General features: G+C 35.4%; 1 protein-coding gene across 2 annotated transcripts in view; it reads right to left on the bottom strand.

Moving 5' to 3' along the window:
• LOC127959340 (voltage-dependent calcium channel subunit alpha-2/delta-2) overlaps window positions 1-19,414 on the bottom strand; it is a 201,694-nt gene that overhangs the window by 66,092 nt on the left and 116,188 nt on the right. For both annotated transcript variants that reach the window (XM_052558443.1, XM_052558444.1), the window contains exons 5-6: window positions 11,582-11,626; window positions 3,205-3,343 (exon numbers count right to left, since the gene is read on the bottom strand). In XM_052558443.1, coding sequence (XP_052414403.1) covers window positions 3,205-3,343; window positions 11,582-11,626 — 184 coding nt within the window. The remainder of the gene's footprint in view (window positions 1-3,204; window positions 3,344-11,581; window positions 11,627-19,414) is intronic.

Below are 19,414 nucleotides of genomic sequence, written 5' to 3'. Positions count from 1 at the left end.
CAGTTAAATTTACTTTGCAGGACTATCTACAAGCTCCGCTCTCTGTTTCTGGTTTATCTAGATGTGTTCATCCGCTGAACTCCTAACCCACCCTCCGAGAGTCAGGTCAGGACATCTCTGTTGTCATGGTGATGTTTAATCCCTGTTCCTGTTGATTATTTTAATGCTGTTTTCCTCCTCCTCCTCCGCTGTCCTCTAAGCCAACTTAGCAGCGTGAGCCGCAGAGAGGTGGAGAGGTTATCACTCAGGCCTTTATTGAACTACAATTTAAAGCTGAAAATCTTTGCCTGAGCCCGATGGGACCCGATGGGTTCGGGCTTAATTTCTATAATCTTGCGCAGGCTTGGGTCAGACTCGGGTTTGCGCTCTGGTTTGCGAGGTAAATGAGCGGTCATGTGATGTGTTTTGATTAGCGCGAGAAAGATGCGGACATGGATGCTGAGTAGGTGAAACGGAGGCTTGCTTCTGGTGATTAGGTTTTGGTTGCACCAAAAGCAAAGTCTGAGGTGGGGAAAAGTTTTGACCGTGTTTATAATGAGAATAACGACGCACCATCAGTGAGCGCAGGAACACGCTGAAGACATCTACAGTGGCATCCACAAAAACATGTAGACCTAGCATTATCTCTGTGAGTAAAGGTTTGTCAAATGATAACTACATATTTATTGAGCCTTAAATGCATAATGTGGACAGAGTATTTACGCTAATGTTGGCATTATTCTTTTATTAAATGTCAGCTGCTGGTGGCGAAGCAAATCCTTTATCTTAATTTTTTTATTGCCAAATACCCATCTTAATTTAAAATGTATCTTAATTTAATTTGTTAAAAAAACTCTGTTTTTTTGGGTACGTTGGTCTATTTATAGGGTAAATGAGCCTATGTCTATTTAGAGTGCTGAGATGTTAAGATGTCACAGAGGACTTCTTTTATTTCTTTATTCCAACTTCCAAGTGGCCTATAGTCTACGTTATTTATGAATAAATTATGTTAAAACAATTATAAATGACTCATTCTTGACAAAAGTCAAAAGAGCTGTGTGTGTGCGCACAATTGAATAATGTTGGGCTGTAAACGGGTTCAGGCTTTAAAAAAGCTGTCAATCAAAATGTTCTTGACGGGCTCGGGCATCCGGTCGGGCTGAACATTTATGGCCTGATTACAGCTCTACTACAATTCCCATGAGCCCACAGTCATGCCACATTACAGCGGACAGTCCAGACCTCACAAAACTTTGATTAAAACAGTCTGTGTATTGTTATGTTTGTTGTTGTATGTTTGTTATTAAATAGATATAAAATGTTTACAATTTTCTAAAGATTATATTATTAGTTATTAAAATTTTTGTTATAATTCTAGTTTTTTGTTGTATTTTGTCATTTTAATTTAGATTTATTATAGTAGAGAGAGAGAGAGAGAGAGTACTTAAGACTTCAACTTAAACTGAATGAAAATGAAACAAGTTTATTATTTTATTATTTTAGTTTATTTCAAGTTTTTTTTTATATTTGGTTTTAGTTTTAGATTTATTTTTAGTTCACAATAATACTAACCCTGGTATATAGGCTACACTTAGAAATAAAAGTCAGCAAATCAAAATTGAGTATAATTTAATCTATTTACTTTTTAAAATAAAAATGATTTCAAGTAAATTTAAAGAAAAATTCATTAACCTGGTCTTAATGTGGACAAATTTAATTGTATTTGTTTAAATATATTAACTAAAATTTTTTAATAAAGTTAAATTACAAATAAAAGAGAATGATAAAAATGTAAGTTTCTTTATCATAAAATGCTTTGCCTTTAAAACTTTTAATGTTTTCTAATCGTGCATCTAACAGCGAGATTTTAGTAAAACATTTACAAAATAAAACTAAATAAATAAATCTTTTCAGCTAACAGAGTTGCTTTAGGCTCAAGTTTTGACAGGTTTACCAACCACTATGCCACGGATCCAATGCATTTCACTTCTACTCATGCAACAATTTCTTGTTTTTAAAACAAGTAAATAGTCATCTAGAGCATAGCTGAAATATATTCTGTTCACAGTTTACACATCCTTCTCACATAACCTGTGTGATTGTTCTCAGTCAAAGAAACAATGTTATTCATCAGAGAGCTCTGAGACACAGTGACATGTGATGGTTATGTATTAGAGCACAGCAAAGGTAACAGCGTCCAAATGTTTGATCACAGTCTGCCAGCATCCATCTTCCAGCAATCATCCATTACCCATAAGCCCACAAACATCCACAGACAGATGGAGGAGGCACTCAGGATATTCTACAAACATCCGTCCTAGTCAACACACTAACAAATCACAGAGCCACACAGAAACACTCTCTAAACACCAAAAGAGTGAACATTTTTCTCCAAAAGCTGTACCCTTAACGTAAAATCTAGTTCATATATGTGTAGCATAAAACTGTCTGTTATTAAAACGTTCTGTGTGCCTTTAAGATCACACGCACTGAATCTTCCTATCATTCGATGGACCGCTCAAGGGATTCCCGAGACATGCTATCAAAGATACAAGACTGTGATTCAGTTGTAAAATCCTCCACAGATATCAGACGGCTGGATATTTTCAGATACTCGGCATAAAATGAGAAATGAAAATGCTTCAGAACAGGAGGACAGAGGTAAAACACAGTTCATGTCTAAATAAATCCTACTAAACAGTACAGCCAGTCAACATTATACACTGTATATTTTTACTACACTATACACATAAAAGAAAATGTGCATAAGGAGCTTATCTGATCTTTACAAATAAAGCTGATTTAACCAATGCCAGTTCATATAGATCTGAAGAACAATGAAATGCAATTACTAAATGGCAACTAACAATGTTATCATGCATGAGCATCATAGGCTTATTAATATATCCTGCATGGATCTTAAATGGAGTGTGTGTGTCCAATCAAACTTTGCAAAATCCTCCTTCTCAAGTTAGTCAACATGGACAGCTTGAGTGACTTTCTCTCATCCTCAAAAACCATCAGCAGAAGTATGCAAGGTCAAATGTGATTGAATAATACAAGATGCAAATTTTAAATCACTGTTTTTCATTTGACTAGATTGTAAAATTTGATATAATGAATGTCGTCACTGTCCCTTTTGATCAATTTAATGCATCCTTGCTGAATAAAAAAAAAAATCTAAGCTTTTGAACAGTAGTGTATGAGCTTGTTGTGAGTACTCACAGCCTTTGTAGATGTCAGTAGGAATCTGTACGGCTGTATATGAGTAGTTGACTTTGTTCTTGAAGTTGGGATCATCCACAAACTCCAAAGAAAGAGAGTTTGGGTTTTCCAAGAGGTTTTCTCCATCTTCATCATCCGGCTGCAACAAGAAGAAGCAGACAAACATCAGTGCGCACACACACACACACCAAATGCATTGATTGACACACAGCAAACCTTTGTGCAGAAAATCACTTAGACACACACACACACACACATGCATCCATGATTAATTAGACAAACACTAATTACACAGACATGACAGGGGTAATCCTGCCTCCACAACTCAAAGGTGGCGGCTCTTTGGCGGAAAAGCGTAATACATCGCCAGTCTATTCATCCACGACACAATACAACAGCAGGTATCAAAGTGTTCGCAAATTGCAGAAAATCAATTAGCGTCGGCGATGGCTATCGTATTCACATTGAAGTCCTTCAGGCGATTAACCCTGTCAATGAATCACCACAATGACTGCTGAACGACGGCCGCTCTACCCTCTACTCGAGCCCGCCACACAGGCAGCTAATTAGCATTTTAATGCATCTCGAATTAAAATTCGACTCAAAAAATCTGCCTTTGATAGAACTTCAGTGAAAGTATCAAGCCAGCAAAAAATAAATAAACTGGATTTTAACAGTTTGCATTTATTAAATAACTCTTTCTTGTATGCTAAGCATAAGAATTAAGCCTATGCATACACTGCATGATAATTGCATTTAGTCTGAATGCAGTGCTTTCATACTAGTTTCGCACTAATATGTACACTGCCAGACAAAAGTTAGTATTAATTAGGATGTTGTAATGTTTTGAAGTCTTTTCTGCTCACTAAAGCCTGCATTTATTTGATCAAAAACACAGTAAAATTATAATAAAATTGTCAAATATTATAACAATCTAAAATAAAAAATTTTCTGTTTGAATACTTATTAAATGTATTCATGTGATCAAAGCTGAATGCAGCATCATTCCTCCATTCTTCAGTGTCACATGATCTTCAGAAACCATTCTAATATTCTAAAATAGAGGATACGACCAGAAAATATCACCATCTCACAATGCAATGTGCACTTTATAATCAGTGTGACAAACAAACCTGAAATGATAATCATGATTCATATTTCTTTCATTATTTCAAGCACAAGACTTTTTTTTTTTTACACAAAATTGGATTAAACATGAAAAATAAGCAAGAATAAGGCAATTGTTTTCGTCTTTAATCTTGAATCTGACCTTTTCTTCAATAATTGTCAATACTCAATAATTTTCCATTCACTGTGCTTCATTAATCTTTCTCTTTGTCTCTGATTCTTCATCTCACAATCAAACCCCCTTGTCTTCATCGCAGGGTTAAGTGTGGTGTACAGTAATAGAGTGGCATGGGTTAATTGGGGTTGACGTAGTAAACACTGTTTGTTTGTTTTTTTGTTTTCCTCAAAATTAAATTCTAGCCTCCTGCCAAGTGTGAGGGCTGATTTATGGCCTGCCTTTAATTGTCTATTAAAATGCAATTATAAAGTGTTGTTGAGCCGAACATGGAGACGGTGGTTTTCCAATACCCCTCAATGTGACACAAACATGCACACACACATATAGGAGCCGGATAACCTTGTGAAAATGGGAAAACCTGTTGGGATTTCTTTCAGTTTTCCTTGCAAATGATTTGAAATGACACGGTGCATTGACTTTACTCATGACTAGTTCATATCTGACTCTCTAGGTAATAATGTTTTGGCTCCATACATGATTCAGAGCATTAATAATCAGAGATTTTAGTAGGTCATGATTAAAGCTAACCTGAACAGGATTAAACAGTTATTTAAACAGCAGTTTTCAAATAAGGATACTGTGTAGAGAAACTTAAAAGAACAGTTTATCCAAAATGTACAATGTAATGTACAAATTTTCAGGCTGTCAAAAATGTGGATGAGTTTTGGATACATTTTTTATTATATTACTTGCTCACAATTGGATCCTCTGAATGGGTGCCGTCAGAATGAGAGTCAAAGCAGCTGATAAAAACATCGCAACAAACCACAACACTCCAGTCCGTTAATTAACATATTGTAAAGTCAAAACCTGCATGTTTGTAGGAAACAAATCCATCATTACAGTGTTTTAAACTTCAAACCATTGCTTCCGTCTAAAATAAAAGTCCATAATCCATAATAACACTTCCATCAGTGAAAAAGTTCACTGGAATCAGGAGAGAAATATGCACAGATCAAACCATGTTTACAAGTGAAAACAGTTCAGAACAGTTCTTAACAGAGAAACATGAGAACAACAGGGGATGGACATTTCACTGGAGGAAGTGTTATTATGGATTATAGACTCGTATTTTGGCCAAAAGTAATGGTTTACAGTTGAAATGCCTTAATAATGAATTTATTTCTTATACAAGCAGCTTTTCACTTTTTAAGAGGTTAATTGATGGACTGGAGTGGTGTGGATTACTGTAATGTTTTGGCTGTTTGGTCTCTCATTCTGACGGCACCCATTCACTGCAGAAGATCCAGCGGTGAGCAAGTGATATAATGCTAGATTTCTATTCCTTTAATCATCAGCTGTGTTCATATTGCAATACCAGGGTTAAGATGTTTTTTAAAAGTAGTGCACAAAATAGTCAATATCCAATGATAAATGTTGCAAACATAACTGTGCAACACTGTTGTCACATGATCTTATATTTACCAAAGGTTATTCTAAAATAGATGTCACATTTTCAGTTAAGTTTTGTGTAAATATGTCAAGATGGTGTTATAAATGGTGGCTGATATTACTTACGGTTCTTTAGCCACACTGGAAATGGAAGGTCAAGTGGAGGTCATTGCATTGTGGGATACAGTATTCAGCTCAGTGAGCTCTAGTTTTGCACTGCATATTCTGGCAAATGCAGAAGGTCATATTGCTTTTCCATGCATAAACATTTTCACATGACATTCAACGTACATAATGCATACCGCAGAAATTGAAGTATGCTAAAGCCAACATGAAAGGGACATTTGCAACGCATTTTACTTCAGTAAGGTGACATTTCTAGCTGCAAAAGTATGTTGAATAGAAAAGTAAAAGCAAAAAGGAGGAAGATGCATTGCATTAACCTAAAAACAAACAGTGCATTTCTTTAACGCACGGATGAATTATTTATAATAAATCTAGGAACATTTTTAAAGGATGTACATAAAAGTACATTTTTATCTAATGCATAAAATTACTCTAAACTCCTGCACACTGCTTGTTAAACAGAGATATTAAACTGAAGGAAAGCTATAAACGACCTCATCACACTTTTCAAGGCAACACATCACCCGCACACACAAATACACCCCATTTTCTGCTCGTTTAGACACGTTTCAGGCAACTGATTTGGAAAAGTTGTCTTTGAGGGCATCTCAGCTCGATGTCCTTTATTTGTTTATTCTTCCACCTGACTATCCTTCACTGGAGTGTTTTTAGTGTCAGTCGAGCCCAGTCATAATTACCCAAGACAACTTCTAATTAGGAGCTCAGAATCCACACAGGACAGAGTGATCGGTTCATTTTCCCCCGTCCATACACCACCTGTTTAACTCCATTCATTACCTCATTTGTTAATTTTATCACCCTGTTTTGAAGGTTTAATTAAAGGATGAGAGAGTCATAAATGACATTCTGAGGACTCTCTCAATCGCACCTTTATCTATCAAGGGTTCATTTTAATCACAAACAAAATTACAGGCCACTTCTAATTAGGGTTAGTGTGCATGTGTCACAGTCCAAATTTACCAATAATAACCCTAATAATGACTTTTAGAAACAAAAATGGTATCCTCATATTTTCTAAACCCTGCACAAAGAGCGGATCTTCTTACTATTTAAATCTAGTTTTTGAAACAGTGTGCAAAATGCAACATTAAATGTTTCAAACAGTAGCATGTTATACTGTACGTCACATGACTGCATCACATCACATGCTAGATTCAATTAAACATTTTATATTTTTAGGGGGCCATTTTTTGAACTCAGCTTTCTTATAATGTTTTTGTCTTTTCTTTTTTTTTTTTGCAGAATTAAATCTTAATATTTTATAGAGTAAACCAGGTTTCTCCAGGTTTTATTTAAGATTTTTTCAAGATGTTTTTAAGACCAAGTAAAGAAAATTTCAGGAATAAATGGAAAGAAAAAGAAAACATTAACATGTTATCAAACATCTCAATGAGTATGTTAAAAAATACAGCCTCCAACCGATTTCTCCATTAATCATTTTACAAACAATTAGCTGAAGGCCTGAACATCTCTGTTCCAGTCACCAGGATATGGAAATAACCCTAATTTCTACTGTACCTCATGTTTTAGGCATAAACTCAATTTTGTCATATCTTAATTTTGCATCTTGAATAAAAAAAGTATCTTGATATAACAATGTTTAGATATTTATACTGGTAAAAAAAAAAACAAAAAAAACAACAACGACTGAGAAAGATATAATTTTTTTCGCAGTACATGCAATATTTAGTGCTAAAACTAAACAAATTTAAGACTTAAGACCCTTTTAATGAATTAATTTGTAGAATTAAGTCCTTTTAAACACCTGCAGAAACCCTGATATACAGACATAAAATTCACACACTTCAAAAACAGCATGCTACACTAAATGTAATAGGATAAAATCAAAACACTTACTGTATATTGTGTTAGAGAGACAGTGCTACAGTATTTTGGAAACAAAACATCTATGTCGTATCTAAATTAGGGTTGCCGCTGTGAGGAAAATTCCCCACCGGTTAATCGACGTGTGACAACGCGGTAATACCGGTATCACCGTGGGGCAGGGGGAAGGGGAGGGGGTGTACTCTTTTCCTCGCTTCCTCACTTTTAAAGGTACAATTTGTAAGATATTTGCAGTAAAATATCCAAAAACCACTAGGCTAGTGTTATATATTTTGTCCAGCTGATTACTAACAATATCTCTAATGTTTTCAACTACTTGTAAATCATGAGAAAATTCCCATCTAAACAGTGACACGGAGCAGTGCAGTCGTCAATGACATTAGTTACCCTTTGTTACCACCTTTACTGACATAGAAACCACATGACAACAGTTTCGTGGACGAATGCAGAAATAGTGTCTAGCGTCCAGCAAACCACTAACTTGCTCCAAACAGTTCCTTATTTAATTCTTCTTGCACGTTTTATGGTGGATTGTGTAACTTATTTATGGAACATAATTACCGTTTACCGTCTACCGCTGGTTCTGTTGACAAGGACAGCTCCCGTAAACGCAAGCGTACGGGCCAACCAAACGACCCAAGAAGACTTTGGGACGAGAGGAGAGAAAGAGCGAAGATCAATATCGGTGTTGCATTTTCTAGATGGAGAGAGCTTTGCGAAAAACTTATTTTACTCGACAGGTGAGTTTTGATTCGTATCTTTACAGTAAAACTATGCTACTATAATGATCAACAAGATTAGTGTTATGGGGCATACATGCTAAATGCGTTGCATCGCATCTCTAGACCCACGCAAGGACGAGTCTGATACATAGTCTGATATCGCCTTTGCATTAACTTTGTATGTAATTTACTCGCGCAAATTTTTCCTCCTCATCTTGTTCTCTCTCTTCTCGCACCGTTGACTGCGCTTTCCTACCGAGGATGACCATTTCTTGTTCTCTTCAACATTCGGGTCATAGTCATCCCGGTAACGCGGGTCCAGGAATATTGTCTTGTGCATGAGCTGCCGGCTTGCTACCGGCTTCATATTTCTCATCTAAAGGCGGTCACACACCGGACGCGCACATTCTATACGCACAAGCTCAATTTCCAGCTAATTTAATATAAAACTATGCAGATGGCGCTCTGTGGTGCGGCAGGAATTTGAACAGCGTCCTGAATCGTAGCTGGGCGCCGCAGACAGACGGAGAGTTTCGTCGCCGGTGTGCATACACTCATAGAGAATAATGTGTTCGAATTTTAAAGACATGGCACTGCGCTTCTCGTTCGGTGTGCGACCCCCTTAAAATAGATATAATGCCGGTTTTCAAATTGGCTGTAAGTTGTCTGCAGCATTGTAGCTGCGTTCAGTTTTTAATTATAGTGTATGCTCTCTTTTAAACTAAATTATTTATAATTGCTATTTTTACTTAATTCAAATAAATATTTTAAGAAAAATCAAATACTTTAAAAAATCAAAACGACGATGGGGACGGTGTCACGGTGGGAAAGTGATGTAACCGGTGTTGTGGTTTTAAACCGGTAACACCGTCAACAGCGTCTATCGCGGCAAGCCTAATCTAAATGTGCATTCACTTATCTTCTTGTCTCTCCTCTAGCATGCATGTGCATTAGTGGACCTCTAACTCTTGTGTAATCTGTTATTTGTACATCAGAGCACTTGGCAACTGACTTCCAGCAGGCAGATGCTGGTGTTTTAATGTAAATAACTTTGTGCTTTTGGACCAATGGCGATGTAATCAATTAAAGATGAAGCCATTGGACCATCTGGATTATGATGGTGTACTATGAATTAGAATTTACAATTTATTTTTTCATTTTAGATTTCAGTCTACCATCTGGATTTTTAAAAGTACTGCATTTGTTTTGTTTGTTTTGCAAAAAGTTAGCATTTTCATGTTGTAATGTATCTGAAGCACATCCTCAAAAAGTTTCCTGTGAGACATCGAGCCAAAGTACAATCATTAGAACGGCCTGTGATGGAGATCTGCCTGCAGGACTGAAGATTACAATTTCTAGGGCAGGAAAAAGAGCAGATCTCTCCTGCTGAAAATGGGGGAGAGCAAAGCTCCAAAGGGCATCGCAGAACAGCATGGAAGAAGAGGAGAGTGGGAGGGAATGGAATGGCACCATGCCACAGTTTGCTGAGCGAGACGACGGAGACCAAATGGATGGACAAGACTGTGATGATAAAAAGAGAAACCTCAGCTTGAGCTGGTAGACCTGATTTCCACTGCCAGCTCCCATCTGACTTTGTCGACTAAAACACTTCTTCTTGGAAAGGCAACTCCGCTGTTTGCATTTGTACTCATAGATATTCATAAATTAAGCTTTTATGTACATTTTGAATACACTGAAACAATATCAATATTGTATATTGAAAATGTAAACACTTTTGCATATGTACAAATTCAGAGACAAATAGCAATAAAAATAATGTATTATTATTATTATTATAAAACATGTAAAAAAGTACTCAAATAAATAAATAAATAGTTTTTGCAAATCCTCTGATGGCTGGATAAAATGTGAATAATAATAATAATAATAATAATAATAATAATAATAACAACAACAACAACAATAATTTATTATTTATTGCAATAAATCAAATAAAATGATCGCTAACAAATAAATAAATATTATTAAATAATAATAATAATAATAATAATAATAATGTATTATTTATTGCAATAAATGAAATAAAAATAATGATAACACATAAACATTATGAAACAATAATGATAATAATAATAATCTTTGTCAATCCAACAAGCTGGACAATATGTAATGACAAACTCATTAATTATTGAAGTTAATAAAAGGAATGATTCATGTCAGTCTTTAGAAATAAATAAATTATAAATATAATAAAATCGTTGATGGGTTTGTAAGTATTTTTATGTCTCTAGAGTTTGAACACAGTATTGTTTGAGTGTTTCTGGAGATGTGCAGGTGTGTGTGTATGAAGGAATCGAGCTCAGCACACTTTCTGAGTCTGACCCTGTGTTTCTCGGGCCAGCAGGGGTCACGAGGATGTCGGTGGGCCGCTGTCCCCTTGTCTCTTGTAATAATGAGCGATGTCCTCCAATTAGAGACGTTGACAGCCCCTAAAGCAGCCAATCATTAATCACACGCCTGCCGTGCACTTCTGATTTATGACTTCTCGTGCTCTACTGTTCCTCCTCTCTCTCATTAGACCTCCATTCCTCCTCTACTCATCCAGCGTCCTTCTGCACGCTGGGAAATCAATCAGCTGCAATGACCTTTCACTTATGCAATCGAAAGGTTGTTACTGAGTAAATGATAAATACGGTGAGATGTATATTTGTGTCACAGAGCAGAATTTAGTAGCTCAGAGGTTGCTCTTTCATAACTCAGAACACTTCAGAATCAACATCGTCTCATAGTTCTCCTAAAATCATTGATGTTTCTTTGACAGATTCATTGATGAGCTTTACATTCACACAAAGACTTATGCAAGGACACTAAACAAGCCAATGTGAAACAAAGACACTTAAATAAATACATTACAAATAAAAACAATATCGAAATATTATATAAAATACATATTTAATGTTAATGAAGAGTTTTCATTTGAAAGAGAAAAATATCGGTCACTTACAGCATCTGAGTCGGCTTTGGAGTCGTAGTACTGGATGTCATTTTCCTAAAATAAAACAAAACAAAAAACACAAATATTAGTGACGTAAACATTTATGTTAAAATGATTGCCTTGACCATTAATAACTTTCCAGCTCATGTCATTTCGATTTACCTGCCTTCTGCATTATAGTTTTCATGTGAGACCAAAAAAATAAAAAAGTAAAAAAGATCCTTATTAACTCATTAGTTTCCCAAGAAAATAAAGCAATAATGAAATTACAGGCCTGTCCTGAGGGCGCTTTGTGAGACGTAATTCTCATTTGTTTTGATGCTGTCTGTTGGGCTTTTTTTGTATTCACTGTTGCATGCATATCCTCTTTTTTGTTTGTTGAATTACACAAAGCAGAAAGACGGAGCCTTCTTTTAAAATAATAACTCACCGACACATGACACGACATGAGACTTCACCTGCCATTAGTTTTGACCAGATTTCGACCTCACCCTAACATCATTTAATCATTTAGATAGATGTTTAGCTGACAAGTGTCAACCAGCCTATACTCATTTATTATAATTATTTATTATTTTATTATACTCAAAATTCATTTATTAATCAAAGTGAATGCTAGATTTGTCAATATACATATCATAAATACTGAGACACTGCATTTGTCATTAAAGATGAAAAAACAAACGTTTTGCATGAAAATAGAAACAGTAGTACATAACAATAATAAATATTATTATAATATATATATATATATTCTATTAAAATATAAATACAACATTTAATATATATAAATATATATATATATATATATATATATATATATATATATATATATTTTTTTTTTTTTTTTTTTTTTGAAAATTGGAGCCAACATAAATGATTGCACCTCAGTAGACTGTCTCAGTAATTATTGCTTTAGAGTTGCATCATTTTTATAATTTATTTATTTTAATAGAACAGAAAAGAACGTTTTTCCACCACTTCAATGGATTCATGTTGGTATTTAATGTCAAATATAGTTCACATTAAATACTGACATATCTTCTCTTAAAAACCTGTCTGTGAAGTCTTGGCTGAGTAAATTTAACTTCTTGTCTAAGATTGGACACACTATGAAGACATGATTTGACGTATTTGAGAGTTTGTGTAAATGCTTGGATCTGAATGGATCAGATTAACTATTTGCAAGATAGTAAGCATGCCTAATGTTTTAAACAGCAGTATTTTGTTGTTTATACATATGCATGGACAGTTCAGTGACTGCAGTCATTTTACATCAATGTATATTTTTAAAAAAATGTAGTTTGTTAGTGCAGTTAATGTGATAATTGGAGCTGATTTTATTTCATATGGAAATATCACTGAACTTAGTTGTTCATGTAGGTTATAAAAGTATTATGAATGAAAGAATTAAAAGCAGTATGCATACTAAGGGACCAGAATGAGTAGTATGCTAGTATGTGATATCAAAATAGCCTGTTTCTCTCTGGTTCTCTGTCCATGCCAGTTCTATTCCCATCTCTCTCTTCACAGCCAATCCAAACAAACCAGACGCCAACACCACAGTGACAACAACAGTGCCTGAGCTGGTCACAAGGCAGCAGTCAAAAACGCTGACAAATCTACAAAACCCTGCAACACACACACACACACACTCACAGCAGCGTCTCCCGGGACTCTGTCAGGAGATCAACAGATAGAGACAGAAATAGAGTGAGAGAAAGTTGCATTCCTTCGAATCAGAAAGCAATGACCTCCCACCCTCTCCTCTCCAAACCTCTCTTCTGGCCCCTCCAGGTCTCTCAGGACGGGACGTGCCGAATCTAAAGATCCTTTCCACAAAACGCCTAAATGCATAACACACTCCTGCAGCCAATGTCATTTGAGAACAACAGGCACCTTTCCATTTCCAAATTCAAATATTTACATTTATATTAGACAAAGAACGTCTTTAATGACATCTTCCTGGGATTTTAAGGACATAATGGATGCCTAAAAGGATGCCTTCAGTTCAAGGTCATGACACTTTAAGATGTTTATTAGAAAAATAATTTAATTCTGAGATTTCTATACATGTTCATTTTTCTTTTATCAACTGTTCACTATACAAAAAAAATGAAAAAAAAACTAGGTAATGCAATGATGGAAAATATGAAAAAAAAATTGAAAATGCAAATTAAATGTATAAATAAAATTTAAATGTATAAAATATGAAGCAAATGATTTTAATTGTAATTTTTATTAAATATAAGATACAGATAATAAATATATCATATTTATATACATTTATTAACCTTATATTATAATAAAATTTTAATATACACTACCCTATAAATACATTATTCTTTATATAAAGTTAATAGATTAAAAGTATCTATAAATAGATCATACACACCCACACACTTAAAGGGTTAGTTCAGCTAAAAATGAAAATGATGTCATTAATGACTCACCCTGATGTCGTTCCAAACCCGTAAGACCTCCGTTCATCTTTGGAACACAGTTTAAGATATTTTAGATTTAGTCCGAGAGCTCTCAGTCCCTCCAATGAAACTGTGTGTACGGTATACTGTCCATGTCCAGAAAGGCGCCCAATAACAAAGATGACAGGTCAGCAGCGTCACTGCAGTGTTGTGAATGTGCTCACAACAGACCGGAAGAGAAGACAATGCTGAATAAAGTCGTAATGTTTGTTATTATTAGACCAAATTGTATTTTTGATGCTTCTACAAATTCTAACTGACCCTCTGATGTCACATGGACTACTTTGATTATGTTTTTCTTACCTTTCTGAACATGGACAGTATACCGTACACACAGCTTCAATGGAGGGACTGAGAGCTCTCGGACTAAATCTAAAATATCTTAAACTGTGTTCCAAAGATGAACGGAGGTCTTACGGGTTTGGAACGACATCAGGGTGAGTCATTAATGACTATTAATAACTAACCCTTTAATACTGTGTAAATATTTTAACCAGTTGTAGTACAAATAAAAATATATATTTTGAATAATTTTTTTATAGGGTAAAATTATAATTTCAATTCATAAATTTTAATCTTTTAACAAACCACTGGCAACTAAAACTTAAAAAAAAAAAAACCTTAATATTTACTGTATGTGCATAGTGCATTACGGCATGCCAAAAATCTCTAGGAAAAAGAAAAACAAGGAAAGGAAAGAAAGGATTTTTTAACCTGATAACTATCAGTCATGTTTTTGAAGATAGACTTGAATGTGCATGATACACACCTAAATTTTTCTATTTCATGTCTGAAAACATTTTGTAACATGATTTTGATGTGCCAGTGTGTCTGATTTTAAAATGGGTTTTGAAGGATGAATTTTGAGATTTTATGTTTTCAAGTGATATATAACTTCTGATGATTTCTAAAATGTGATAGAGAAAAAGGCAACGAGGAAGTCTTATTTTTAAACAAAGGTCATAACTCCTTTTGTAATGTAGATTTCTGAGGGTGCACTCTTGTCATAAATTAATCTATTACTTTTCCTACATAATTTTTAACAAAAAATATTGGTATAATATATATTTGGGAGTCTTAGACCTTTCCAACGATATATAGTTTGTCAAGATTAGATTAAATTTGATTGTAATATAGTATAGTCAACGTAGGCGTCCCGTATACGGGACAGGGTGACATTTAACAGGTTAAAAAGAGTTACTGAATTTATTCTGACATGTTTTGTTTATACCAGTGTACAGCAAAATGCAAAATCCATTGTTAAATCCATTATTTACACATATATTAATAAGGCACACGTTTTGTAGAATGAAGTGAAGCAGAAGAGGAGAGATGAGGAGAAGACAGGAGAGAAGAGAGAAGTTGAGGAGAAGAAGAGGGGAGAGGAGAGGAGAGGAGAGGAGAGAGGTGGAGGTGAGGAAGAGAGGATAGATGAGAGAGGAGGAAAGGAGAGGAGGAGAAGAGAAGTAGAGGAGAGGAGAGAGGAGGAGAGGACAGGAGAAGAGGAGAGGAGAAGAGGAGAGAAGGAGAAGAGAGGAAAGAGGAGAGGAGGAGAAGAGAGGAGAGGAGAAGAGGAGAGGAGAGAAGGAAAAGAGAGGAGAGGAGGGAGGAGAGAAGGAGAAGAGAGGAGAGATGAGAGTACAGCAAAATGCACTGTTAAATCCATTATTTACATATATGTTAATAAGGCACACGTTTTGTAGAATGACCCTTATACTGCGCAAAGGTCACGCTCTCACAAGTAGAGAGGAGAGGAGGATAGATGAGGAAAGGACAGGGGGAGAGGAGAGGAGGAGAAGAAGAGAGGAGAGGAGTGAGGTGGAGATGAGGAGGAGAGAGGAGGAGAGGAGGGTAGAAGAGAGGAAAGGTGGAGAGGAGAGGGAAAAGGAAAGGAGGAGTGGAGAAAGGAGAAGAGAAGGAGAGGTGGAGGTGAGAGGAGAGAGGAGGAGAGATGTGAAGAGGAGAAAGGAGAAGAGGAGGAGGGGAGAGGTAGAGAGGAGAGAAGGAAAGAGGTGGAGAGGAGAGGAGTGGATGGGCGGCAGTAGACTCTATTAATAGAAGTTCTCTGCAGAGACAATCCCTCTGGCGGAGTGTGGGTGTTTCTAGTGAGCCAGTGGGCTGCAGTGTGTGTGTGTGTGTGTGTGTGTGTGTGTGTGAACTGTAAACATGTGAACTGTGATCTTACAGTCGTGCAGCAGCTCAGCACAAGCGCTCCGTCCTCACACACCTGTGCTCAACACACTAACACACCTGCCACTAGCACTAACAATGATACTCTACCATAGTATGTGAGTATGGTAATCCATCATAAGTATACCATGGTATTTAATTCAGGGTTTTTACCATGATCTAAAACCAAATAAACATATACAAAATGTATTAACTGAAATAAAATAAAAATCAACTGAAATTAAATAACTTTTAGAAATGTAACTGTATTTTCATTCAGATAGTTGCCAAAGCCAAAGCCAAATTAAAATAATATTATCATATCACTAAGATGCCATAGCATTTACTTTTTCCAGGTCATATTTCACCCCCAAATCTAAAGAAAAAATAAGAAATAATATATTTATATTTAAACATAATATATTTATAGATCTCACTGTTTGGAAATCCCATACTGAATTACTATAATTTTTTTTTTACTTTGTCTGTTCCAAGTTGGAAAAATTAAATAATTATACAAATAATGAATTAAAATAATTATCTATATCTATATCTATCTATCTATCTATCTATCAATCTATCTATATATATATATTATTAATATGTATTATATTAAATCCAATTATATCCTATTAATTGTTTTTTAAATACAATATTATACGATTAAATAAAATAAAACAGGCTGAATAGAAACAGCTTGAGCATAATATTCTTATTATTTATTTCAACATTTAATAAATATGTATTACATATAAAAATATTATAATATTAAAGTATTATACACACCGAAACAGACTGGCTATAGTATTCCCTCAATATCCCACCTGATAGCGATTCTATCCTGAAATGGTTCCTTGTGTGTGATTTGATTCTACATTACATTTTCTAATCAATTCCAAAAAGCAGAGCAGAATATAAATTAGGAATCACTTCTCTAAGCAAGTACAGTAAGTGTTCCCGGGATACTCGTGTCCATCGTGTCCATCTGTTTCCACTCCCTCTGTCTCTTCACAATGACCACACATTCATACAGAGGCCTATTTACAGTTTTCTGCCATTTAACAAGAAATATAAAATCACATTTTCATTCAGCATAGTATTAAATGAAAGACTAGAAGGATGGATGATGTTAGTTTAGAAAACACCACAAATCAATTCCAATGTGCTACGGCCAACAGAAATGCAAATGGATTGAATGAGCCTCCACTTTACTAATTTAAATTGATTGTATAAAATAAAACTGTGACAAAATGCTCAAGACCGTGTGTTGCATTTACTCATTTTAATTAACTAGACCAAACAAGCAGCAAACCCATTTCTCAGCGTGTGCATTTGTCCTGCCAAAGCGCTTGCAGCTCGGCTGCGTGCAAGTCAAATGTAGTAAAATGACAACAGTCAATAAAACAATTACAAAAGAAATCTCAGCCGCTTCCGTTCAGCACTCCTCAGTCTGCCATTAGAGGCGTGCTGCTGGCGGTCAGCTTCTGTTGCTATAGAAACAAGCATCTTTGTTCCACATCCATAATAATGCTGATTTGTCCTTTCATTTCAACATGTTTCACCTTCTTGTCATTTCTCTCGTTCTCCGATTCGACAGGTGGGTCTTACAGATGTACAAATGCTGTCATCATTTAGTTGCCCTCATGTTGTTCCTGTCAGAAACCCAGCTTTCTTTTGTTAAAGGAAACTAAGGTCCAACGTTTGGAAACAACACCTTAGTGTGAAAGCAGAACACTAGAGAAAATCATACAGGTTTGGAAAAACATCAGGGAAAGCAAATAATGGCAGTATTTCCTTCCATAACTAGTTGAGCTGCTTGTTTCATGCTTGACTGGTGTAGTTGTAATGGATGAGCAGTGAGTTTTTCCACCAGCAGGGGGAGATGTACTCTATTAACCAGCAGACACTTGTTAGGATCAGAATAATAATAAACTTTATTTCCAGACCCAGAGGGATCCATAGTACAATACAAAAACACATACATAGAAAAAAAAAAAAAAAAAAAAAAAAAAAAACACAATTAATAAATATACAAGAAGTAAAAATTAACCCTCCACAGTGTTCAGTGTCTAGCATACAGACATGTACACCATTGGTTCCACAGTCTGGACGAAAATCTTACAGAACTTCGTCTAGGGTTAGCCAACACAGCAATTAGATCATTTTTTGACTCAGACACCCTACCCATAAATCTAAACATTAAGTTACGCAAGACTGCAGCACAGGTAGGTACCCCAGCACTAACAAACATATGGCTTGCACTGGAGTCTCTTGGGACTCTTAGCAGCAGCCTCATGCTGTCATTATAAGCCACTGTAAGCTTTCTAATGCTATCTTGCTTATAACGGCACCAAAGATAGGCAGTATACAACGGTGTACAGTATGTTCTAAAGAGTGAAATCTTCACAGGGACAGAGCACATACTAAACTTACGACACAACATGTTCGCTTGCACATACAGCTTACGACGCTGCCTATAAATATCCTTGTCATCAGACAGGTCATTTGCAATAATATGGCCAAGATATGTAATATCTGTGCATACATCAAGTACAGTACCAGATAGATAAAAATCAGGAAAATGAGAATGTTTATCATCTCTACTTCTTATAGTCATAATTTTACTCTTTTTTGGATTATACTTTATATCAAAATCTACCCCATACTGTGTGCATAGTCTCAAAAGCTGTTGTATACCAGCACTATATGGGCTAAAAATGACCAAGTCATCAGCGTACATAAGGTGATTAATTAGTGAGTCACCAACCCTACAACCTGTACCACAAGCATTTAAAATCATAGACAAATCATTCATATACACATTAAAAAGAAAAGGAGACAGAATTCCACCCTGTCGAACCCCATTGGTCACTTTAAAGGGAGCCGTTGTTACACTGCCCCATTTAACTCTCATTGTCTGATGAGAATACCAATAGACCAAGATTCTAATCAAAAAACCAGGGACCCCACTTTTAATCAATTTTAAAAACAATTTTTGATGATTAACACGGTCAAATGCTTTAGAGGCATCAATGAAGCACAAGAACATTGTGGAATTTTGTTTATTATATCTATCTAAAATTTCCTTTAGTGCAAAAATACATAAATCAGTACCATGCTTACGTTTAAAACCAAATTGATTATCCGTAGACAGGACGTACCTCTCAAGTCTAAACAGAACAACTGTCTC

Source organism: Carassius gibelio, chromosome B6 (genome assembly GCF_023724105.1).
Source record: "Carassius gibelio isolate Cgi1373 ecotype wild population from Czech Republic chromosome B6, carGib1.2-hapl.c, whole genome shotgun sequence".
In the NCBI taxonomy this organism is placed as follows: domain Eukaryota; kingdom Metazoa; phylum Chordata; class Actinopteri; order Cypriniformes; family Cyprinidae; genus Carassius; species Carassius gibelio.
The sequence above is the reverse complement of the archived record's forward strand: the minus strand, read 5'-3'. Positions and strand labels throughout refer to the sequence as shown.